Below are 26,262 nucleotides of genomic sequence, written 5' to 3'. Positions count from 1 at the left end.
TGTGCGTGCGTGCGCGCCCGGCGTGCGCGCGCGTGTATGTGTGTGTGTGTATCATAAGTGTGTGTGCGTGTGTGTGTACATGCGTGTGCTCCGTCGTGTTTGTGTGTGTTTGCATGCATTAGATATGATGCCAGTGTGTGCAAGCGCGTGTGTGTGTGCGAACTGATGTCGTGTGTGGATGTCAGTGTATATTTTTGTGTTGGACTTAACATGCATAAGTACACACACACACACACACACACTTGTGTCACTTGCTATCCACATGCGAGTGCATTTGTTCCAGTGAACCTCAGTTGTTTATATGTATGCGTGCACGTACCAGATCAGATTGTATGTCAATTTGTGAGTCAGTGTGTTTGAGTGTACGTCAGTGCATGCGGCCTTGTCAGTGTGCATATGCGTGTACGCGTGCGTGTGCGTGTGCGTGCGTGCGTGCGTGCGTGTGTGCGTGTGTGTGTGTGTGTGTGTGTGTGTGTGTGTGTGTGCAGTGTGTGTGTGTGTATGTGTGTGTGTGTGCGTGCGTGCGTGCGTTCGCGTGTGTGTGTATACGCTCGCATGTGTGTCTGTGCATGTATTTGTGAGTGTGTGTTGTTCACGAAAGTTCAGATGATCATTACTTAAAAAAGGGAAAAAAATCGGTTTAGACTATATACCGTGATTCAGATTTGAACCAAAAGCTATCTCTTATTGCCTTTATCTGGTGTTATTATTATTTTGTCTTTTTAAGTTGAAGCCTTTTTATTCTGTTTTATTTTATCTACTTAAAAAATGATTTAAAAAAAATTTGTTTCGAGCAAACACTATAGATGCTACCGTGTATATAACTTCATGACGATCGCTTTGCTTTTTGGGGCTGTCAACGAACGTGCCAATAGACTGATTTCATAATGGTCAGCTTGCTTGCGCGTCTGCCGCGGAAAACTGGATTTTGTCTCGCTGTATCACTCCGTCTATCAGCCACCGTGGGGGCGTCTGCTAGCGCGAGGACCATGGTATGCGAGCATGTATTTTATGTTTTAATTTATCTCTGTATGGACATCGATTATCTTGTTCTTCATTGTTTTGTTCCAATTTGATTACAAGTTTGGTTTAGTTTGCATCGGACATTTGTTTTTAGTAGAGATGCAGGGCAATTAAAGAATTTATGGCTTATTTCAGCACACAGGTACATCCGACAGCGTGTGCATACTGAGTGGCTGGGGTCTTAAATTTCATACTTCGATTTAAAGTGCTATCGTGTATGCATGATCATTCCTTGTCATGATTGACTTCAATGTACTTTACGTGTTAGGACTAGGCATTGTCCATTCAGTGTTATACTTGCGACCAGTTTGAGTTTGCGTGCACTCTTTTGAGGCGAATGTTGAGATTTATTTTATTTTCATTGTCGAATAAAAAAAAAGAAGAAGTCATTACAGGAATGAAAGGAAGAAGTTGCAAAAGAAGTATAATTTTATGTAATCGTTAGAACAGTACAACACATATGACAAATAAAAATGTATTTGAAATGATGATGATAATAATAATAATAGTAATAATAATAATATGATAGTAATAAATAATATTAAAAAAAACAAAAAACAAAAAAACAACATAAGCGCGAGATCCATTGATATTTTGTTTGATCTGCGACTCGCGCATCAGCTTGCCTAACTTCGATTGCCTACGTCGTTTGTCTGCGCAAATAGAAGACGGCAAGGTGTTGCGATGTGCCTCAGGCGATGGCAACCCAAATAATGATGATTATAATGTGCATTTATATCAATAGCGCTTAACTTACGGCTTCTTCAAGCTGAGTTACCACAGTCAACATAGTGATTTATTCTCAACATTTAGTGGCTTACTAAGTTACTTGGAGGATGGGATATTTTCCATTGGCCAGTGGTTTAAAAAAAAAAATGCATCACAAAAAATCCTGACTGACCTTACCTAACCCCCTTTATACACACACACACACTCTCTCTCTCTCTTTCTCTCTCTCTCTCTCTGAGAGATAGATAGATATCTCTGTGTGTGTGTGTGTGTGTGTGTGTGACAAAACACAACAATATAATGATAAAAGTAACATGACACATGGGAAATAAAGGAATAATGCTGGGCGAGAGAAACTGTTCACATGACTGTGCTATATTGTGTAAGCATGATATATCACCACAACATTTTTGTTGTGGTTGGTTGTTCTGTTCTGCTCGTGTTTGTGCATAAGCTGCAGAATAGACCAGTACCTAAACTGAGTTGATGTTCTTGCCTTCACTCGGTCACTTCATCAACATTGTAGTATTCATTAATTTTGTTTGAGTTCTTGATAAGCAGATGAATACATGGCCATCAAGACATGTTAAACTGATTCAGTTTCATAGTCCCTATGATAGGGATTTTGACATATATTTGTCCACACAGAATCTTTTATTTGATACATTGATAAAATGTTGAGAGTGGGATTAGAGTCTTGCTATTTGGGGGGGGAAAAAAGGGAATAACAATATGTAATCAATGTACAGTTGTAAATGTATCTGTTGATTTCGGTTGCTTTTTTTTTGTTGGCTAAATTTGACCACTATTTAATTGGTTCTATAATTCCTGGTGGTGACAGCAGTACAATTTTTTAATTAAAAATTTTTTTTTAGTTCATTTTATGATTGTTGCTTGTCATTGTTTGCACTCAGTAATGTCCTGGATCTCTCTCTCTCTCTCTCTCTCTCTCTCTCTCTCTCTATATATATATATATATATATATATAACACACACAACCACACACACACACACACACACACACACATATGTGATGTGTGTGTGTGTGTGTGCTTAGAGGGATAGGTTGTGGTTGGAAGGGCTTCAGATTTCATGCTTGCTCATTTTTACTATAAAACTAGTCATTCTTATTTGCTTATTATTATTATTAATGGATTTTTTGTATTGCACAAAACTGTATTATGTTGCAACAAGCACTTCACAGTGGCACTACCATAAATGAAAAGATTTTAAATACAAATTAATAATGTGCAAAAACTGACTTAAAAAATGAAAAATTTAATGATGTTCAGTATGCCTGAAGCACAAGCATACACACACAATGTCAACTGTACACATCAGTGTGTACACACTTGCACACCTATGCACACACAGACACACGTAGATATACATATAAATATGTATAAATACCCATACATTCTATATTGCTCAGTTACGCAGAGAGATTGAGATCAAATGTTAACAATAGCACACAAGCAACAGAAAGATTGAATCATCTATCACCCCACCCCCTCCTCCAGCACTCTCTCCTACTGGCTGCCTCTCTCTTGAACTGATTCATTTCATTAACCCCTTGAGTGTTGAAACTTGCTGAAATGAGATAAATGTGGCACGAGTGAAAGAGAGTTTCTATTTTGTGTGTGCGTTTCAATGGATTTTACTGGACAAAAGTAATGCGTTCACAAGAGGAAGAAGTCCAGACACACAACAGTGACTGTCTTCCTCAATTGTAAGCTCTGTCATTTCTCCGAGTTGACGGCCCTTCACTGACAAGCATGTTCACCACCAGCAGGCAAGGGTTTAACCATCTGTCTTTGACTGTGATTACTCATTTACTTAGTCAGTCAGAACTGATTTTTTTTGTTTTGTTTTTGTTTGTATTCAAGACATACTTGTTAACACAACCAGATTCTTCTTGACCCCTGAAAACTACTCAGTACACTGTATGCTTTCTTTGGTTTTATTGTGAGTCAGTGCCTTCAGAGCCTAAATGGTGCATTGTCACACTCATTAGTTCCCATAATTGTGAGTTTGATCCTCTTTATGTGCAGCATTAAAGCATGCCATTCTCACTGATCAGCACATTAGTATTGTGGTGTTGAACGTGACAGTGTAGTGTCGCTTTTGATAGAGCTCACTTTGTTCTCTGATATTGGCATTATCACTAGAGTTAGGTGTCAGTGTTGGGAATGCGTATGATATGGTAATATGCCCTTTCTCTCACATCACTCTCACTTTTCATGTATGTGTGCGGGTTTGTAAATATGAGTGTGTGTTTGTGCACAGTGTGTGTATGTATCACGCATGTTCTGATGTTGTGTTTTGTATGATGTGTATGTGTCTGTTGGGAGGGAGAGAGAGAGCATTGACTTCTAAACTTGTCTGAATGATATGCTATCATCACTGATCATTGTATGACTTCAGCTTCATATGATGCGGTGGCAGGAAAAAAAAAATGATATGAAAAGAGAAACCAGTAACTTCAGAATTATATGTTAAGCTATTAATCATGATCATTATAGGATGTGGTGTTGGAAACAAACCAAGAGAGAGTGGGTGAATCATCCACCGTTTCAGTGCATCATATCCAGGCCAGTCTGGACCCAACCACCCACACCAGTTGTGACCTGGCAAACACAGCACTAAACCTACCCTTGCTATGCTTTAGTGGATGATCAATGGACAAAAGAAATTTAGTTTGGAAAGGTCACCATGAATGTACATACTTAGACTGGGAGCATGAGCAACTGTTTCTGGGAAGGTGTTCCAAACAGGGGCAGTTCATGGGGAAGGGGCTGTGTTTAGAAACATCTGTCTGACTGGGTGTATTTAAGTGAGTGACGATAGTGGGTCTTTGATGATGGTGCGGAAAAGGACTCTCGTACATGCAGATGACCCACAAGTTTGTTCATGATCTTACAGAACATGGTCCGCTGGATAATTTAAGTGTGAGGACAGGTTGAGGATTCCTTTTGCAATTTGAACCATTGATAAGGTTTCTTTTCTCATCGTCCTAATCTACCGTCTTATGTTAACTCTCTCCATACGAATGGCGAAAGAGACGACGTTAACAGTGTTCCATCCCAGTTACCATCATCAAAATATTGCAAGCGGAATGCTCTTATACTGAAGAGGTGAATGTTGACAAAGAATACCACAGTTCTGACGACGGAAGCTAAAGGTTGGGTCATTCAGACACCCACTGGACATCCGAGGGGTCTGTGTAGAGGAGAAGAGAGGACTGGCCGTACTGAGTGAGTTAATGCTGCATTTAGGACAAGGAAAATAATGCTTCAGGAGTTGGGTGAGAATGAGGAAGAAGAGATAAGGGAAGAGATAAGGGGGTGCAGGGGAGGAAAACTGGATGGAGGGCAAAATAGGAGCTCATAAATCATGTGATTCAGAAACTCAGTGAGCTTTCAGTTTTTCTTCCAATCTGTGTTAGGTTTTCTTCCTGTTCATGTGGTGTGAGAGTCAGTGAAAGAGAGAGAAAGGAAAGAGAGCAAGAGCGTCTCTGTGTGTTTTTCGCCAGTTTCGGATGAGACAAAAGGGAAAAAAAGAAATAAAAAGAGTTCCTGTGTTCAGCACACGCTTTTTGCACATAATGAACAACAAAGGTGACAGTAAAAAAAAAATTAAAAAAATTTTAAAAAAAGAAAGAAAAAAGAAAGACAGACTTCTGTGGCAGAATTGATCAGAAAAATCCACTGAGGGGGAAGTGTAATATACCCAGGCAGACTGAAAAAACAGCAACGCGGGTGGTGCTGGGGTATGAGAAGGCATTATCAAGGATGGAGCAGCTTGAATTTCACATTTGATTTATGAAGATTTGATATGTTGTCACAGAAAACAAATATAGTTACACTTACAATAAGACATCTCTGAAATCCAGTATGGAGGTGAGAGATTTGTGTGACATGCACAAACTATCAAAATCAGTTTTCCTTCAGCTCTTTGAACAAGCTAACACATGGAAAGTTCATCAATCAAATGATTGAAAAAAGAAAGAAAGAAAAAAACCACCATATCTATGAAGTAAAAAAATAAATGGCTTAATAAAAAAAATCTCACTATCTTAGCCTGTCAGTTTTTTTCAACATTGCTTGGCACGTTAGGCCAAACCTATCCATTCTGGCAACATTACATGTCACTTTAGGCCAATCCATTCCATCGACATATATGTCACTTTAGACCAGGCCAGGCCTATCAGTTCCAGTCACATTGTATGACAGCCTGTACTCAGTGCAGATGTGTGGGTGAATCAGCTTGTGTGCCACACACACTGAAGGGAATTACTCAGGTGACAGAAGGAGCGGACTGGTTGCAGCTGTGCCATGGCATTGTTCATTTCCGCCATTGTCATTATTTTTTATGTGTGTTGTCTGTGTGTGCGTGTGTGTGTGTGTGTGTGGACAGTCTGTTTGTATTTAATCACTCTGTTTTGGTTTGTCTCTCTGCCTTTCCCCCACCCTCCTCTGTGTGTGTGTGTGTGTGTGTGTGTGGACAGTTTTCTTGTATGTAATCACTCTGTTTTGGTTTGTCTCTGTGCCCTTCCCCCACCCTCCTCTGTGTGCGTGTGTGTGTGTGGACAGTTTTCTTGTATGTAATCACTCTGTTTTGGTTTGTCTCTGTGCCCTTCCCCCACCCTCCTCTGTGTGTGTGTGTGTGTGTGTGTGTGTGTGTGTTTACAGGCATCTGTTTGTGTGTTTTAATACTTATGTGAGGGAAAGACATTTTCCTACTTGTGTTCATTTCCGCCATTGTCATTAAATTTGTGTGTGTGTGTGTGTGTTTTTGGGCAGCTTGCTTGTACGTAATCACCCTGTTTTGGTTTGTCTCTGGGCCCTTCCCCCACCCCACCCCTGTGTGTGTGTGTGTGTGTGTGTGTGTGTGCGTGCGTGCATGCGTGCGTGCGTGTGTGTGTGGACAGTTTGCTTGCATGTAATCACCCTGTTTTGGTTTGTCTCTGTGCCCTTCCCCCACTCTCTCTCTCTGTGTGTGTGTGTGTGTGTGGACAGTTTTCTTGAATGTAATCATCCTGTCTTGGTTTGTCTTTGTGCCCTTCCCCCATCCTCCTCTCTGTATGTATGTGTGTGTGTGTGTTTCTGGACAGTTTGCTTGTATGTAATCACCCTGTCTTGATTTGCTTTGTCTTTGTGCCCTTCCACCACCCTCCTGTGTGTGTGTGTGTGTGTGTGTGTGAAGGTCAGGCATCAAAGGTCAAGATCATAACATGACATGACATGAAAGGTTTGGAAACACTGTTGCTGGCTGTCTTCCTGATCTTGATACAATGACTTGTTATCATCAGAACACACATACTTTTGAAAGTTGGGGTCGGAGGTCAAGGTTATGAGCTGATTGATGCTGCCTGCCATGCTTTGTGCATAACTTCTTTTCTTTTCTTTTTTTTTTAAATGTATTTTTGCTATTTCAGTAATTATGATTCATAATTCCTGTTGGTAGACTGTAGAGTAATGAAGCGTCATTTTGTTGTTTTTAAAAAGAATAATATTTCTGAAAATGTTTTCACTGTTTGCTGTATTTCAACAGTTTTGGACTATTTTCAGCATGCAGAAAAAAGTATTGACCTAGACATTAAGATTTAAAAAAAATTTTTTTTTATATTAGAGTATTCTGTGTTCTCAGATCTGTTACACACACTTGGTAACACATTTTGTTTCACATGGCATGTGTTGATGTGTTCAAACAGGCTTCAAAAGAAGCCAGTGGTGACGAGTGGAAGAATGCCAAATCCATTTACGAGTTCTCTGCCAAGGACATAGACGGCAACGAGGTCTCCTTGGAGAAGTACAGGTATGTCATAGTCTTAGCTGCGAATGGGCTTGCAGTATCTTCTTCTTCGTTCAAGAGTTGCAACTCCCACGTTCACTCGTATACATATACATAAGTGGGCTTTTAGGTGTATGACCGTTTTTACCCAACCATGTAGGCAGCCATACTCTTTTTTGGGTGTGTGCATGCTGAGAATGTTCTTGTTTCCAAAACCCACCGGGCGCTGACATGGATTACAGGATCTGTAACCTGTGTATTTGATCTTCTGCTTGTGTAGAAGGGGATTCAGGCACAAGCAGGTCTGCACATGTTGATCTGGGAGATGGAAAAAATCTCCACCCTTTTCCCACCAGGCGCCGTTACCGAGATTCAAACCCAGGACCCTCAGATCGATAGTCCAGTGCTTTAACCACTTGGGTGTTGGCGGTATAAACCTGACAGTAGCATGGTTACATATTAGAAAGTTTCCTTTACTCAGAATCAAAAGTTTTCAACTTGTTCAGTGTGTTAGGTTTACTGAGATTTGGCATCTGCCTTTTTTATTATTATTATTTTTTTTAATAATTTTTTTTTACAGCAGATGTGGTGCACTGTATATGGATCAGTCCACAAGTTTAGACACCTTCTTGAAACTGAAACTGAAACTCGGCTCACTTGTACATTTCACTGGTCTCTTACTGTCTTCATCAGTAAAGCTGATAAGGGACAGTCTTGGGTTGGACAGGTTGATGAGGGTGGTTGAGAGACCACTGAAATATGCAAGTAAATTGAAACTTCTCATTCTGAGCGAAGGAAACTTTCTACAATATGCGTATCGAGAATCAGAGAATCTGCACCAATGAACATGATTGTATCTGTCATTCAACAGAAGGCAGAAACACAGTGTTTTGATGAAGATTGTGCTATAGCCTTGTGGTGGCATAGTGGACTGCTAATGGGAATGAAAGAGTGCTCTGGTATACTATGTGCATGTGCTGCTGGTAATGCATTAGTGATGACAGCACTCCAAATGAATGCTCAACCGTTTTAGCGTAAAGGCCTTTTATGAATAAAATATGATGGGAACATGGCTCTGCACCATTTACAGTTCATGTGTTATCCATAATACGGACTTGCACTTTGAACAGATGTATAACCTGCACCAGACTGACTCTAAACACAGAGTTAATTCTTTTTGGAAAGAACAAACATATAAAAAGAGATCTTCAAATTCATTAGAGGGATACAAAAAGAAATGAACAATTTGATATAATCATATTGTTTGCCAAATATTTTTTTCATCACTCCAAATTAGATAAAACACAACCAAACACACACAATTTTGAGGACTTGAATGCTGTACCTGTGCTTGATTCTACCTTGCATAAAAGTGTGACTATGTCGTGATGCAATATTGTTACTCTTGTATGAGTACAGAAGATTTACTTTGATGTTGCTGTATGGAAAGAAAAAGAGCAGATATAGTGATATTGTTAAATGTAGAAATGCATTGTTCTGTGAATTAAATTTTGCTTGCATGAATTACACGTTTTGTTTGTCCACTCTTGCATACACATACTGACACACGTACAGTCACACACACACATACAAATTCGTAAACATAACACAGATGCACACACAAATGCACACACACACACACACACACACACACACACACACATTCCACTGATGAGAAACTGCCCTCAGATGTACTGAATGTACTGGGCATGTTCTGAAACCCAGGCACTGGATGACTGCAAGAGTCTGGTGAATGATACAGTATGTAACAACGTGACGTGTAGTTCTTGACAAAAGAGGGGCTGATCTTGGGGCCCCTGGAAACTGACAGACCTTTGCTGTGGTACAACGTACTCATTGCCAAAGGAGTGCTGATTTCCTGGTCACACAATTGATGTAGCAATCAGGGGTGACCAGAGGAGTCTGAACGATCCAGAAAAGACAGAGGAGCCCCTGTAAACAGCCCAGTAGAGTGTGTCACCTGTTGCAGTACTGGTGTTTTGTTGTTTGCGGGGTATTTTGCTGTTAAAGCCATTTTTTCTCTGGAACAGCAGCACTCTCTCTGTGTGTTTGTGTGTTTGCAAGCGTGTGCGCATGTGTTTGTGTGAGCAAGTGTGCATGTGCATGCGTGTGTGTGTGTATGTGTTTTCCTTTCTTATTGTGTCTTTTCATGTATGTGTCTTTTTGTTTTGTTTTGTTTAGAGGTAGATTTTTAGAATCGTTCTAATTGCTGCATGAATGTATTATGATTGAGTTAAGTCAGTATATCATGGTTTTGAAACCTTTGTTGTTGTTGGTTTGTTTTTTTTACTTGTTCCTTTTCTGAAATACACAGTTCTAAACCACTAACAAGAATATTCCAGTAGGGCTCCAGAAGATGAGGGTTTTTTTATGGGAGAAGAAGGGAGTTAGCCATGATGGTAATGAACTCCGTCTCAGAATAAGCGTTCTCTGACATGCCAGGAAAAAATATATGGATTCATGTTGGGACAGCGAATCTGGGAATGCTATGTCAACAATCCAAAAACACGGTGATGTTGTAAAGCACCAGATTTTTGTTTCTTTTTCTTTTTCTTTCCCCAGACCAGATTCAGAGAGCATGTAATTATATAAGGGATTTGATTCTTCTTGTGGATCATCTTGAAGAATGGTCAGTTAATTCATCCCCATTTTTCGCCCACACTTTGGAAATTAAACTGAAGCTTGTTGATGACTGATTTCTCAGTCAGCTGCTTTTCACTTGGGACCTGTGTTGTCTTGGTGTTCCTGGTATCTTTAACTCTCTCCATACGAACAGCGAAAGAGACGACGTTAACAGCGTTTCACCCCAATTACCACCATCAAAATATTGCAGGCGGAAGGCTCTTATACTGAAGAGGTGAATGTTGACAAAGAATATCACAGTTCTGATGACAGAAGCTAAAGGTTGGGTCATTGAGACACCCAATGGACATCCGAGGGGTCTGTGTAGAGGAGAAGAGAGGACTGGCCGTACTGAGTGAGTTAACAGAGAAGGGCATGGATGAAGTGGTGGCAGTGAGCACATCACAAAAAGACATAGTGATGTCTGTATATTCACATAGAAAATCATTATTCGACATGTGCAAAAAAGAAACTTATATCAGTGTTGATGAAGGTAGTATGTATGCTGAAATAAATACAAATGATATAATGTAGGTGAAATGGATAAACTGAAGCTTGTTGATGGCTGATTTCTCAGTCAGCTGCTTTTCACCTGGGACCTGTGTTGTCTTGGTGTTCCTGATGTCTTCAGCAGAGAAGGGCATGGATGAAGTGATGGCAGTGAGCGCATTACAAAGAGACATAGTGACGTCTGTATATTCACATAGAAAATCATTATTCGACATGTGCAAAAAAGAAACTTATATCAGTGTTGATGAAGGAAGTATGTATGTTGAAATAAATACAAATGATATAATGTAGGTGAAATGGATGGATGTTTCTCACTAACTGATGACTTATTTCTAATGCTTTATGCATGGTAGTTTGTTGGGGTTTTTTTTCAGTAAGAATACTACGTCTGTATATTGCAATTTTTTTTCTTTTTTCATGTGTTCCGTCCATATCGTTCTCACTCTCATTCCCATATATGTATTTCATAAGAATGCTATGTTTGTTTGTATGATGTAATTTTCTTCTCTTTTTTTTTGCGTGTTTTGTCCATGTTGTTTCTGCTTCCGTTCCCATTATGTGTTAGTGTTGTATTTCCATATGTTACCAAATTGGAAAATAAATAAATGTTTAAAAAAAAAGAAAAGAAAAGAGCCCAAAAAAAAAGACATAGTGATGTGGTCTATAGTGAAGGGATGGCCGTGCCATAGGGTGTGCATGGCTGGAGTGGAGTGATGGCCTACAGGTAACGCGTCCGCCTAGGAAGCGAGAGAATCTGAGCGCGCTGGTTCGAATCACGGCTCAGCCGCCGATATTTTCTCCCCCTCCACTAGACCTTGAGTGGTGGTCTGGACGCTAGTCATTCGGATGAGACGATAAACCGAGGTCCCGTGTGCAGCATGCACTTAGCGCACGTAAAAGAACCCACGGCAACAAAAGGGTTGTTCCTGGCAAAATTCTGTAGAAAAATCCACTTTGATAGGGAAAAAAAAAAAAAAAAACTGCATGCAGGAAAAAATACAAAAAAAATGGGTGGCGCTGTACTGTAGCGACACGCTCTCCCTGGGGAGAGCAGCCCGAATTTCACACAGAGAAATCTGTTGTGATAAAAAGAAATACAACTACAACAACTACTACAACACTCAGGGCAACAAGTGGCCCAGCTGCCTGACCAAGCCCACTGAATGCTGAGACACTTGCTTCGTCCACAGTGATGTTCTCTGTGCCATGATCAGGGCCATACACTGATTGACAATGAATGAATGCTGGTGTAGGATTGATCATGTTAGTGTGTGTGTGAGAGAGAGGGAGAGAGAGGTCAGATTTCCACTTGCTCTCCCTGTCTGGGCTAGGCGAAATGGCTGGACACAGTTGGTCTTTTGTCCCTTCCTCTGCTGCCCGGTCCTGTGGACCTTCATGTGGAGTGCTTCGTCCTGGGAGTCACTGCTTGGGGTTTTCTTTTTTTTCTTTGATGCACTCTCTTTTACATTGCATTCACACACCAACACACTCACAGACACACTCTCATACACTGATTCACATACTCCCATACTCCTGCCCCTGGACAAACACACACACAAACACGCATATACATGCAGACACCCTCACACACACAAACATGCGCACATGCACACACACACACACACACACAAAGAACTCCACCCTCTGAATTATTCAAACGGAGAAGTCTGTTTACTCTTTGAAACTAGGATCTAAAAGTAGAGAACTTAAAACTTCAAAAACACAAAAATAGTTGTGGGGGGTGGGGGTGGGGGGACTGTGACAGAGAAAGCTCTCTGACAACAGCAGTAGCCACCAGCATTTGTCCATCAGTGTATCAGCCTCAGCAGCACAGCTACTTGCACCTCTGTCATGTCATGTTTCAGGGGCCACGTGTGTCTGATTATCAACATGGCCTAGACTTGTCGTTTCTCTCATTCTCTCTTGCCTTGACTACTGTAACTCTCTATTATCTGGTTTGCCTGCTTCATCCATTCAGTGCATACATAACTCTGTTGCCTGACTCGTTCTCAGAAAGAAAAGATCTGAGCACATCACTCCTCTTTTGCAACATCTCCATTGGCTCTCAGTCTCACACAGAATAAAGTACAAGATCAGCACTCTATGTTATAAATGTATTCACAAATCTGCCCCTTTCTATCTTTGTGGCTGCCTTCACCTCTACACTCCATCTTGCTCTCTACGATCGGCTTCAGATCCACTCTCACTCCACTGTTGGCCGCCGCTCTTTCTCTGTCTCTGGACTTTGCAATTTGAATGAACAACCTCTTTTGTCTCGTCAGGTCTCCTCACTCAGATCTTTTAAGACTGGCCTTAAAACCCACCTCTTCCCAAGATAGCCTCCTATCCCTGCCTCTTCCTTGTCTTGAGTTTCTCCAGTTTTTAGAGTTATGCATGCACGTGAATGACTGGTGCAAAAGCGCTTTGATTTGTCTCCGCACAAGATTCATCGTTTTATAAATATCATAATTATTATTAAATGAGGTTCCACCTTGTATCTCTGTCATGTTTCAGGGGCCATGTTTGTCTGATTGTTAATGTGGCCTCTAAATGAGGCTTCACCTTGTAGCTTCATCATATTTCAGGGGCCACGTGTGTCTGATTAATAATAATAATGGTATTTATATAGCACTGAATCTTGTGCATAGACAAATCAAAGCGCTTTTCGCACCAGTCATTCACACGCATGCATAACTCTAAAACTGGAGAAACTGAAGACAAGGAAGAGGCAGGGAAGGGAGGCGATTTTGGGAAGAGGTGGGTTTTTAGGCCAGACTTGCAAGAGCTGAGTGTGGAGACTTGACGAAGCGAAAGAGGAAGTTCATTCCAATGTGCCTCTAAATGAGGCTTCACCTTGTAGCTTTGTCATATTTCAGGGGCCATGTGTGTCTGATTGTTAACGCGGACTCTAAATGAGGCTTCACCTTGTATAACTGTCATCTTTCAGGGGCCATGTGTGTCTGATTAACGTGGCTTCTAAATGAGGCTTCACCTTGTACTTTTGTCATATTTCAGGGGCCACGTGGGTCTGATTGTTAATGTGGCCTCTAAATGAGGATTCACCTTGTATCTCTGTCATATTTCAGGGGCCACGTGGGTCTGATTGTTAATGTGGCCTCTAAATGAGGATTCACCTTGTATCTCTGTCATATTTCAGGGGCCACGTGGGTCTGATTGTTAACGCAGACTCTAAATGAGGCTTCACCTTGTACCTTTGTCATATTTCAGGGGCCACGTGTGTCTGATTGTCAACGTGGCCTCTAAATGAGGCTTCACCGACAAGAACTACACTCAGCTGCAGGAGTTGCACACCAAGTATGCTGAGTCCCAAGGCCTGAGGATCATGGCTTTCCCCTGCAATCAGTTTGGAAGTCAGGTATGCTGACCTGTGCAACTTGGGCTTGCCTCCCGCATCTCACAACATGCATACACACCAAAACACACACACATACACACACACACACAAACACACACACACACAAAACAAACAAACCCACTGATACACATGCCCCTATACCCCTGCCCCTAAACACACACACACACAGACACACACATGCTGGCTTCCCCTTGCAATTAGTTTGGAAGTCAGGTACGTTGACCTGTACAACTTGGGTGTGCCTCGCCCCTCATCTCAGAACATGGTTTGGGGTTTTGTTTGTATACAGCTGTGCCCAGTGTGTGTACATGTGCAAGCATTAAGAAAAGGGAGTACCTCCTAACCCGACCTTGATGTGGGGGTGTCAGGAGGGTTGAGGGGTAGTATTATCTATATCTATCTGTCTCTCTCTCTATCTATGTATAGTGGGCGTGAGGGGGTTAGAATGTGTGTGCAAACTTAATTTGTTGGGCTTGACTGGGAGCTGTTTTTTTCTTTCCTTTTTCTCATAGACAGTGAAAAGAATGTTTTGAAAGGAGAAGAAGGAGAGTGTTTTGTTTGATAAAAGCCAGACATTTTTTTCTGTCTTGAACATGTGTGTTCCAGATAACATCAGTTGGGCTTCTTTGGTAGCCTTTCTCACAAAGTATGGACATAATGTTTTACTAGATTTTGTTAAAAATGACGGGTGCAATAGCCGAGTGGTTAAAGCTTTTTGACTGTCAGTCTGGGGATCCCGGGTTTGAATCTAGATAACGGCGCCTGTTGGGTAAAGGGTGGAGATTTTTCCGCTGTCCCAGGTCAACATATGTGCGGACCTGCTTGTGCCTGAACCTTCGTGTATATACGCAAGCAAAATATCAAATATATATGTTAAAGATCCTGTAATCCATGTCGTTGTTCAGCAGGTTATGGAAACAAGGACATACCCAGCATGCACACCCCCGAAAACAGAGTATGGCTACCAACACGATGGAGTAAAAATTGTCATACAAGTAAAAGCCCACTTGTGTACCTATGATTGAACGTGGGGAGTCAGAGCCCATGAATGAAGAAGAAGAAGTAGTTTAAAATGTTTTTGCTCAATAATTTGTTAAAAGTTTAGCAGCTGGTTTTGAAAGCTGAAACAGATGTCTTCGTTGTAAAGTTGTTGTGGTTAATAGCCCAAAAAAGCGTAAGACGAGACAGAGCGTAAACCTGACAAGATGGCGTGGAGAGCCTTGGCCAAAGGAATGATTCAGCGCTTATAGCTTTTAGAGGGGTTTGATTGGCTAAGAGCCGACTGGGCAAGACGGGTCGTCTTTTCACTGTTAGCTGCGCAAAATTTGGCCAAGCAGAGCAAACCGATAGGCCTAGTTTGCATCAGTTTGACATGGTAAGTATATGTATCACCAAACATGGAGTATAATACAAACTCCGCCATGTGGTGTGAACTGCACAGTGAAAACTGACTCACTGGTTGACTGAGTTCCATGTGTAGTGTTGTGAGAGAGTGCATGAAAATGTTTCATGAGTTCCCAACACCACCAAGATGTAAATGAACTAAAAACAAGTGGAAAAGAACCACGTGCATGAGTTTGTCTATCTCCTTGCTTCTCTCTCTCTCTGTCTCTGTCTGTGTCTGTCTGTCTGTCTGTCTCTCTCTTTCACATACACACACTCACACACAAACACTCAAACTTTCAAACACACACACGCGCACACACACAGAGCATTTCTGTCATGTACAATAAGAAGATGACAACTTTCTTTGTCTTCACTTATTTGGTTTTTTTCCCCCTATAATATCTGTTGATTCATTTATTCATGTTTTTTCTTTCATGCTTTTTTTTTTTTCCTGTCTATAATGATTATATTGATCACTTAAAAAAGATGAGTAAATGAAAGTTGGCTAGTTAGTAATTTAAAAAAAATATGTTGTCAAAGCCACAGTTCAACAAAAATTGACACAATGTAGAAGTCAGGGCTGATCCTTATCAAAAGTCACAGTTAAAAAGAAAAAAAAAATTCTTAAACATGTTGAAAGAGCGATGGTGCTAATTGAGTCTTTACCCAAACAATATTTATCGGATGAAATTACTGTCTGAAGCCTTTACATAACTTTCTTTCCCTTAACCTAAGAGCCTTGGAGTCATTTTTTGCCTTTGTGATTTGAGGTCAGTGGTGATATCTTGTGTTTGCCCTGTCGGTATATACACATACCATCAAGAGGGTGTGAGCATTGAAAAAGGTTTGTTAATGGGTTTTCAGGAGCCCTGGTCTGAAGCAGAGATCAAACAGTTTGCCACGGAAAAGTACAGTGTCCAGTTTGACATGTTCTCCAAGATCAACGTCAATGGGAAGGAAGGCCACCCTCTGTTCAAGTACCTGAAGGAGAAGCAGGGAGGGACACTGGGCGAGTGAGTATCAGTTTGTTGACTGAGGGCTAGTCCTGGTAGTCTTCCCCCTTTCTCTCTCTCCCCCCCCGGCCACCCCATCCCCCCCTCACATCCCACTCCAACCTTTGGAAACGAGGGGTCCTCCTCTTTCTCCTCTCAGCACTGCAGCTGTAATGTAGATGGTTGTGTGTGGGTGTGGGTGTGCATGTATGATTACGTGGTGTGGTTTTGTTGCACACTGTTGAGAAATTTATTTGTGTCCAGTGTTTGTTTGGGTGAGTGGGGGAAAACATTTAGAAGAAAGTTTGCACATGCACGCTTACACACACACACACACACACACAGAGACCTCACTCGCACACGCACTCACACACACGCATGCACACACACACACACACACACACACACACACACACAGAGCTCAAGCATTTGCAGCAAAAGTGGAGTGTGACAAAAGTGGGAGAGGGAGGGTCAGTGTAGTACTGACTATGTGTGTCACCTGGCATGCCACTGGAGATAAAGCTGTGTCCCTGTCTTTCACCACACCTTCTTTGGCAATTTTAGAGCTTCTGATATGTGCCCAGAATCCCCTTTTTTTTTTTTAAGAAGAAAGGTAGCATGCACATTCATGTACACACTTCTGTATGCATGCATGCACACACATGCACATGCACATGCACATGCACACACAGAGTACTGTAGCTGTTTATTGTCAAGTTGACTAATATTATTCTGACATGCACAGGGGAAACCAAATCTTCTGGCCTCATGTAAGTGGATGAGACTTGCGCTGCTGGTGCCAACCACATACACACATACATGCATTCATGTACATATGCATAACAGATGCACGCAGATATACACATATAAAGATGCATGCACACAAACTCGCATATATATATGTATACAGATGTGCTTAAGTGTACATAAACATGCATGCACACTCTCATGCACACACATGCACATGCGCACACACACGTTTACATACCTACAGATGTGCATAGGTGTAGACATTCAAAGATTCACACACACTCGCACGCGCGATACACGTGTATACAAATGGGCATAAGTATCCACACATACAGACATATGTATGTGTGCTCTCTCTTACACACACACACACACACACACACACACACACATGGCACAAGTAGGTCAGGAGACTGGTTGTGCTGACAGTGTCAGTGTACTTCACTGCTTGCAGGTCTACCCTAGTAAATGAGGCCATTCTACCCTGGTAAATCACTCTACCCTGGTAAAAGAGGCCACACTGTTCAGCAGCAGTAGGCCACACCTTGAAGTGATCCTGGGTGTGTGATAGAGGGGCACTCTGACTTTGAGAAGCTGATAGGTGTTGTAAGCATTCACTTGTGTGGGTTTGGAAGAAAGCAAGCTTGTATACATGTCTTTGTGTGATACCTTGTCCTTAGCCCAGACAGACAGGCAGGCGTGTATACCTACACATGACAACTCACACACACGCATGCTAACACTCAGCTCTCTCTCTCACACATGCACGCATGCGCGTGCACACACACACACATGCACACGCACATGCACACACACGCACACACGCACGCACGCGCGCGCACGCACACACACACACACACACACACACACACACACACACATATATGCTAATACTCAACACTCTCTCTCACACATGCATGTGCACACACACACACACACACACACACACACACACACACACAAATGTCTATGGTGGGGTGGGGAAGGGTGTGGATGTTCATTGAAAATCACAGTTGTGGATAGATGTTACACAAAAGAAACAAAGAAGACAAAAATGTTTCCCAAGTACTCACTGGCAGTGTATTACTTCTGTGAATGCATCTGTAAATAAAACTTATTTTAGAGAACTTGATTTCTCCAGGCATTGTGTTGCTTGCAAACATCGCACATGCATGCATACGCACACTCATACCCACACACCAACATGCATGCCCACACACAAACACACTTGCAAGCCCAAGCACGTGAGCGCGTGTGCACACGCACACACACACACACACACACACACACACACTCACACTCACACACCCTGGTTGTTTTAGGCATGTGTGGTTACCTTGTGCATGCAACTGGATCCACTGACAGAATCTGATTAGGGCAGAGGAAACACGGTCTCGTTGTTTTGTAGTATGTGTAGATAGAGCTTACATTGCGCTTCCACCCCCAAACCCCAAACACAGACACATGCACACACACGCACACAGAGACACAAGCACACACAGGCACATGCATGCAGCATGAAAACACACACACACACACACACACACACACACACACACACACACACACACACACACACACCAAAAAACAACAACAAAAAAAGCAACAGCCTGAAACAGAGGCCCATAGTACGTACCCATATCATTGCACTCGTAACACAAACACACACACACATGTGTGCTTTCAGAGTACACCTCTTTGTCCAAACCTTAGAACTAAATATTTCTTCAAAACCTTCTTGGAACGAATCAATTTTCTTCAATGTTCATTGCTTACACTAGGGCATTTCATTCAAAACAACAACAACAGGATATGACAAGTAAAAGAACAGAAGAATCAAGCAAAAGAACATACAAAAAGAATGTTCTAAAAATAAAATAAAAAAAGGGGGGGGGGGGTCACCTTAGTTCAATCATGACTATGCTGTCGGGAAGAAGAGTGGAAGGAGGGGTTGTGTGTGTGGGTGGAGGGGTGGAATGGGGTTGGGCATTGCCAGAATGCTTACTGCTGTTAAGCAATACCTAGCAACTGAGTATTGGTGTCAGTATGCTGGTGGTGTTATCGATTGTGGAGTGTATGATGTACTGATAACTATGGCACTTTAATGGAGAGGAAGACTTTCAAGATACTAGCGTGTCACTTGTCTCCTCGTCTGTGAGGCAGTGTTGGGATGGGATACCATACTGTTTTCTACCACCTTCAGCGAAAATGTCTGAATGTTCTTTGGAGAAACTGAAGAGCAGGTCCTCACTCATATTTCTATCATCCACCCCCCATGCCCCCAACCCCACCTCCCTTTCCCCACCATAGCTTTATATTTTCCTTGGTTCGATTCTCACTTTATGTTCTGTTTTTGTCTTTCTATTAACTTAAGTCACAGTGGGTGTCTGTGTGTTTTGTGTATGATTGTGTATTGTGTGCAGTTGTGTTGTGTTTGTCCATGTTGACTTGCACAGTGTTTTGTGTACGATTGTGTATTGTGTGCAGTTGTGTTGTGTTTGTCCATGTTGACCTGCAGTGTTTTGTGTACGATTGTGTATTGTGTGCAGTTGTGTTGTGTTTGTCCATGTTGACTTGCACAGTGTTTTGTGTACGATTGTGTATTGTGTGCAGTTGTGTTGTGTTTGTCCATGTTGACTTGCACAGTGTTTTGTGTACGATTGTGTATTGTGTGCAGTTGTGTTGTGTTTGTCCATGTTGACTTGCACAGTGTTTTGTGTACGATTGTGTATTGTGTGTATTGTGTGCAGTTGTGTTGTGTTTGTCCATGTTGACTTGCACAGTGTTTAGTGTATGATTGTATATTGTGTGCAGTTGTGTTGTGTTTGTTCATGTTGACTTGCACAGTGTTTTGTGTATGATTGTGTATTGTGTGCAGTTGCGTTTGTCCATGTTGACTTGCACAGTGTTTTGTGTACGATTGTGTATTGTGTGCAGTTGTGTTGTGTTTGTCCATGTTGACTTGCACAGTGTTTTGTGTACGATTGTGTATTGTGTGCAGTTGTGTTGTGTTTGTCCATGTTGACTTGCACAGTGTTTTGTGCTGATTTATATAGGAACAGGAAAATGGGGGTGGGGGGGAGGCCTTTTATCTGTTCTGTCTGTTTCTATCTCTCTCTCTCTCTCCCCACCTCCCCTCCCACCTCTTTATTTCTTTGTTCTCAAAGGCCTGACCAGTGGATTCTGTATCATTCATAGGTCAGGCCTATCTTAGTGTGTGTATGTGTGTGCGTGTGCATGTGTGTGTGTGTGTGTGTGACTCAGTCTTTTCCTTCCACACATGCACCACTCTCACACTGTCCCATGAAGATATGCACTTTAACCACTCCTTACCTCCCACACACACTTCTGTCTGTTTCCCCTTGCTATTTTTGGAGAGTAAAGAGCAGTTGCTGTGTCCTGTTTGAATTGTTTTCAGTCACAGGGTTTCCTTCCCCTTCCCCACTGCATGAACTTTGGTCACCTGAATTTGAAATAGCTGTCCTTTGCTCAGTGCAGCTGTCCTTGAATACAAGTCCAGTTAGTGCAGCTGTTCTCCCTGTCAGGTACATGTGTCTGGTAGTCCGAACCTTTCAGCGCAGCAGTTCTCTATTTATTGCAGTTATCCTTTATCATTTGAAGGTGTCAGTCTGTTTGCTGCCGTTTATTTTTACACTTTGTAACAGTTGTTAAACACACACACACACACACACACACACACGCATACAATGATACATGCATGAACAGAGTAGGCAAAATAACAACAAATATCCTAGACAATGAAAAAGAAATTCAATGGATAAATGAGATTTTGCACTACTGATCATAACTCCAGTATTTGCAACAGCAGTATTGTAAAAGATGTGAGCGGGAAAGTCATACATATATATATATATATATATATATATATACAATTTAACAGTGATTATGTAATGTTTTCCAGTTTCATCAAGTGGAATTTCACCAAGTTTCTGGTCGACAAGAATGGTCAGCCTGTGAAACGTTACGCTCCCAATGTTGAGCCTAACGTAAGTGTGTGTGTGTGTGTGTGTGTATGGTGTGTGTGTGTGTGAATGTGCATGTGTGTATGCATCTTTGTTTTTGAACATGTGTTTGTGTGCATGTCTGTGTTGTGCAGTGCCTGTGTGGATGTGTATTTACACATGCACAAATGTCACATGCAGTTCTGATATAAATATGTATGCATTTGTGAATATACACAGAAGTGTCCACCAGTGCATTTTTTTTAATATCTTCTTGACAGAGTAGTTTGCTTCATGTGTAAGAGTTACAGACTTTTATGTAGTCAGTAGAAAAATTTGAATGCATTTACATGGACCAGTTTATATTGGTATTGTTGATTATCTACAAACGCTTGTTGGTTAATTAAAGTCTTTCTCTAGCTTGCTTCTTACACACACACTAATGTACACATGCACGTGTAACAGATGTAAATTATTCCTAAGGATCTTATTTCTCTTTCCTTTGGCTCATTTGTGTACTGTTGGTTTGTGCAGCATTCATTTTCCTGGGCATCTTCTTACTGTTTCTTCTGCATCTGGCTCAGTTCTATGCATTTGTGCAACATACCTATTCATTTTTCTAACAAAGCACCTTAATTCTGTTTCTTCCAGCTCATTTTGTGTTGCGTACCTATTCATTGTTTCTTCCAGTTCATTTGTGTAACATACGTGTTCATTTTCCTAAGCACCTTAATTCTCTTTCTCCCAGCATATTTGTGTAACATACCTGTTCATTTTTCTTAGCACCTTGATTCTGTTTTTTCCAGCTCATTTGTGTACCATACATATTTCATTTTCCTAAGCACCTTAATTATGTTGGGTTTTTTTCAGCTCATTTGCGTACCATACCTATTTCATTTTCTAAGCACTTTAATTATGTTTTTTCCAGCTCATTTGTGTACTATACCTATTCATTTTCCTAAGCACCTTGATTCTGTTTCTTCCAGCTCATTTTTGTTATATACCCATTTCATTTTCTTGAGCACCTTGACTGTTTCTTCCAGCTCATTTGTGCATTTTACCTATATGTTTTCCTAAGCACTTCATTTCTCTCTCTTTTGGCTCATTCGTGTACCATTGATTTGTGCAGACGGTTGCGAAAGATTTCGACCAGTACTTCAAAGCTTGAGCTCTCCAAGCCGGAGACGAGTATGGACCAAGAGGCTTGATGTGGCAGAGAAGGCAGATGACCATCGGGGGCAGACACTGTGATAGCTTGTCCTCAAACCACTGTGGGCGGGACAAGCTGGATAGCAACGCGTGCTGGTTGCGTCTGGCCGCCGATGGGAGTCCGCCTGGATCTGCAACATTGTACCCACTTGGTTCTGCTGTTTTTTTATGTGGGTGCTGTTGAACTTGTTTATGTATACTATTGTACAGTTGATGTTTTGATTTCTTGTTTGTTTTGTTTATGGTTGAAAAAAAAAAAATCTTGTGACTTTTCAGATTTCTGGAGGGATTTTTAAATTTTTTATTTCCTTTTTCAGAAGTTTCTTTAGATGTGTTTTTGTGTGTGCATGCTGTCTCTGTAGTAGTGCCAACCTTTTGTGATTAGTCCCCTCGCACAGTGAGTGTTTGTGTGGTTGGTATGTGCAGGTTTGTGACTGCTTATGCTGGACGAATGCTGTGGGTTAATTCTTACAAAGCTAAGTGAAGTTTTGGGAGGCGTTTAATTTTGTGAAAAAGTTGACTTTTTTTGTTGGTGAAGAATTTTTCTTTTTCTTTAAGCTTTCTTTCAGTGTTACTCCTGGTTATTTTTCCTGCTGGTTGTTCTCGTTTAAAAGGCTAAGCGTGTTGGCAACAGTTGTACAAATATTCATTTTGCAGATTAAGTGAGATTTTTTTTCGCAAATTGATGCAGCCATAAGTTCATAGTATTATGTGTTTGTGTACATCTTTTCTGTTGATAACCTTTGAGTGGTGGTCTGGTTAAATTAGTGGTATCTTAAGATTAGCTACAGGTGTTGTTGATCCTACAGTGTCTATGTTGTGTTATTGTTATCTTGTGTTTTATGCTTATTGTTAACATATTGTTATTAAATTGTTTTAAATAAGTCCATCGAAACTAATCCTTCCCTGTAGGAACTGTTCATGATTCTTTTTTTTTTCTCCTTTAAATTGTTCTTGAATAACTGACGAGTCCATTGAGGAAGAAGTAATGTGGGAGGACAAAGAAGACAAAACAAGTGTAAGCGAAGATGATGACAGGACTAAGAGTTCACTGATACTCCTGTATGGCAGTGGTCATCAGTAATGTTGGAGTCAACTGAGTCCTTTCTGGAGTTGATTTTTAGTGGGAAACAGAACATCAGATGCATTCATATGCAGTGTTTTAACTCCAGCGATAGTTTTGGGTCTGAAAATATGTTTGACATTTTCCATGTTGATCCATGTCGATCGTGTGTGTGTGTGTGTTCTGGGAGAAGGAAACTGCTGTCAGCCTATGTAAGTGAAAAGTGTTGTGGAACTGTCACCTCTGAACAACGTTAGCATGTAAATGCCTTTGTGCTCTCTCTGTCAGGTGATAGTCATGTCTGCAAGTGATTTGATGATACTGTACTTGCCATGTTCTATTGAAGGAGTCAAATGTTCATGCATGGACAGATTCCCAAATCTTTTGTTTCCAGCATTGATGAACTTTTTGGTGTGTGGGACTAGAGCTGAATAATAAAAAAAGTGTTGAAAAATCTTTTAGAACAGAGTAGAGGTATTATGTGTTGTTATTCTTTGATAATTCGTCGCATAAGTTTCAGCTTGTTCAGTTGCCCCTGCAAAAACAAAAAAATGTGCCTTGCGAATGTTAAGCTTACCTTGAAAGCAAATAATTTTGACCAGTTGTTTATTATACACTGCAATAATGTGTGCAGTTTTGAAGTAGATTTCTTGTTAAAGTAGAAAACGTTGGACATTTAAGCATTAAAGACTCGTTTTTGATTTCCTTTGATTACAAATGATGTGTTGTAAGAGGCATCATGTCCTCCAACTTACTTTCTTTTGTGACGAATGCTTCGTTGATGTGAAAGCGAGTGTGAGCACCTCATCTTTGATATATTATTCAGACAGCGGCCAGTGGTAGTTTGTTAGGTGGACATGTTTACTTGTGTGCCAGGTTATTCAAGCTGCCAAGAATTGTTTTGTACCATATCATGGTATGCAGTTGATTGTTATCATTTAAGCTTGTTTTCACAGTTCATAGGAAGGTAACGGTTGATATCTTTCGATCTTGTGGATAAAGTGTAATGTTTGCTTTGTTACAATCAGTCTCATGACTGCTAATTTAGGCTGATTTTTATTTATTCATTTATTTTTTAAGATGGACCAGTAATATTTTGTTAAATATTCTGTGAAAGAACACATTTTGTTAGTATTTCATGAAACCATTAAATTCTAATACAGCTGTTGGCTTGGGTCAAGTGGGTCCTGTAATTTCGGGTATTATTTTTCTATGAAACTTAACCTGAAGGAACTCTTAAAAAGTGTCAGCAAGACAGTCAGCAAAGGTGCAAAGAAGTATTTCCACATATCTAGACATCATTATATTATGCAGAGGGGATTGTAAAACCTTTATGTATTTTGCAAATCAGATGCATTATTTTGTTTGACCCTGGTTGTGGAAAACAAGCTCAGGGAGCATTATATGTCTTCAGTTGATTGACTGTGTGTGTGCACGCACACCAGTGTATAACATGCCTGTGCTTGTGTGTGCCAATGTACATGTGTGTGTGTGTGTGTGTGTGTAGGTCTGGGTTGATGAACTTGCAGGTGAGTAGGGTGGGTTAGAAAACCAAACCGAAAACAAAAACGTGCAAGACAAGAGCTATGTCATTCTGAAATTAATGGGTTAAAAATAAGTCTACATTTTTACAGCAATTGTTTGAACGTTGCTTTTTTATGTCAGAAAAGTTGTCCATTGGAAAATAATCATCCTGGGACATGAAGACTTTTTTTTTTTTTTTTTTTTTTTGTTATAAAGAGTTTACCATTGTTTGGGGGTTTGTTGTTTTTTTTTCTCTCTCTCTCATGTATAAAGCAAATCTCGGTGTGACACAATGGTCCTTGGATCTCCTGAATACATCAACCCCGTTGTGCAGGTCTGTTACCATGCAGGCTTTGGTTGTTCAGCATTATCACACACTATTTAATTATTGGTTTTTGATTGATTTATAATCAGACTCTAATAGAAGCATGTGTACATGTACAGTTTACATATAACTTTCTGAAATACAGTTTTTGATGTCTATTGAATGCGGTGTTGCTTTTGAATGAATGCAAGCGTAGTATAAGAAGAGTGAAGGAGACTTGATTCCAAAGGAAATGGTGACAAAAAAACAAAACAAACAAAAACTGCACATACAAAACAATGTAGGTGAAAAGGTAACATGAAAGAAATTGTTAATGCATACCATTTTGAAAGAAAGAAAAGTGAAAAATGCCCCATCATCTGCACCATTTCAGTGGCATTACTCCCACGCGGCTCATTTAGATCCCCCCCATACATGACCACACCCGGGTTCGTCCGTCAGTGCACAGGGAACCATCGATGTTAGGTTGCCAGCAGGCCACACACCAGAGGAGACCCTGCACTGCTGCTGAGTCACTTAGGTGGTGTTCAGTGGTGCCTGTTCTGATTTAGGACGATGACGATGTTGCTATGGAGGTCCATTTTGGTTTGGGACTGCATGACAAGGCTGTACTCTACGCTTCCTGTCATATTGATATCCTGGTATTAACCAGGCCCAAGCGATACAGATACTTGCAGTGTTGGTCAAGTAATTAGAGCAACACACCCAAAGATGCATCCATGAAGTCCCCATCCCCATTTAAGCCCAGCGCACACTCAACTGTGGGTAGGAGCCGGCCACAGGCTGAAAAACCCACCTCCGCTGGGATTTGAACCTGCGTCCTCCCAGCCGTCAGACTGCGACACTAACCACTTCACCATGGTGGCTGGTAAGACTGGTTCTTTGTAAAGTGAAGAATGGAAAAAGACAGGAGCAACCATTCTGACAACTTCAGATCTGTCTGGGTGTACTGGGTTTCCTTCTAGCTGTCTCTGCAA

The 26,262-nt window shown here is 41.1% G+C and overlaps 1 protein-coding gene across 1 annotated transcript; it reads left to right on the top strand.

Moving 5' to 3' along the window:
* Positions 1-876: 876 nt before the first annotated feature.
* LOC143294667 (glutathione peroxidase-like) lies at positions 877-25,443 on the top strand. The gene is made up of 6 exons (XM_076606051.1): positions 877-992; positions 7,466-7,569; positions 13,927-14,074; positions 16,325-16,473; positions 21,125-21,209; positions 22,294-25,443. The coding sequence occupies exons 1-6, from the start codon at positions 888-890 to the stop codon at positions 22,330-22,332; spliced, it is 630 nt and encodes a 209-aa protein (XP_076462166.1). The 5' UTR covers positions 877-887; the 3' UTR covers positions 22,333-25,443.
* The last annotated feature ends 819 nt before the right edge of the window (positions 25,444-26,262 follow it).

Source organism: Babylonia areolata, chromosome 20 (assembly GCF_041734735.1).
Source record: "Babylonia areolata isolate BAREFJ2019XMU chromosome 20, ASM4173473v1, whole genome shotgun sequence".
NCBI lineage: Eukaryota > Metazoa > Mollusca > Gastropoda > Neogastropoda > Buccinidae > Babylonia > Babylonia areolata.
The sequence above is the reverse complement of the archived record's forward strand: the minus strand, read 5'-3'. Positions and strand labels throughout refer to the sequence as shown.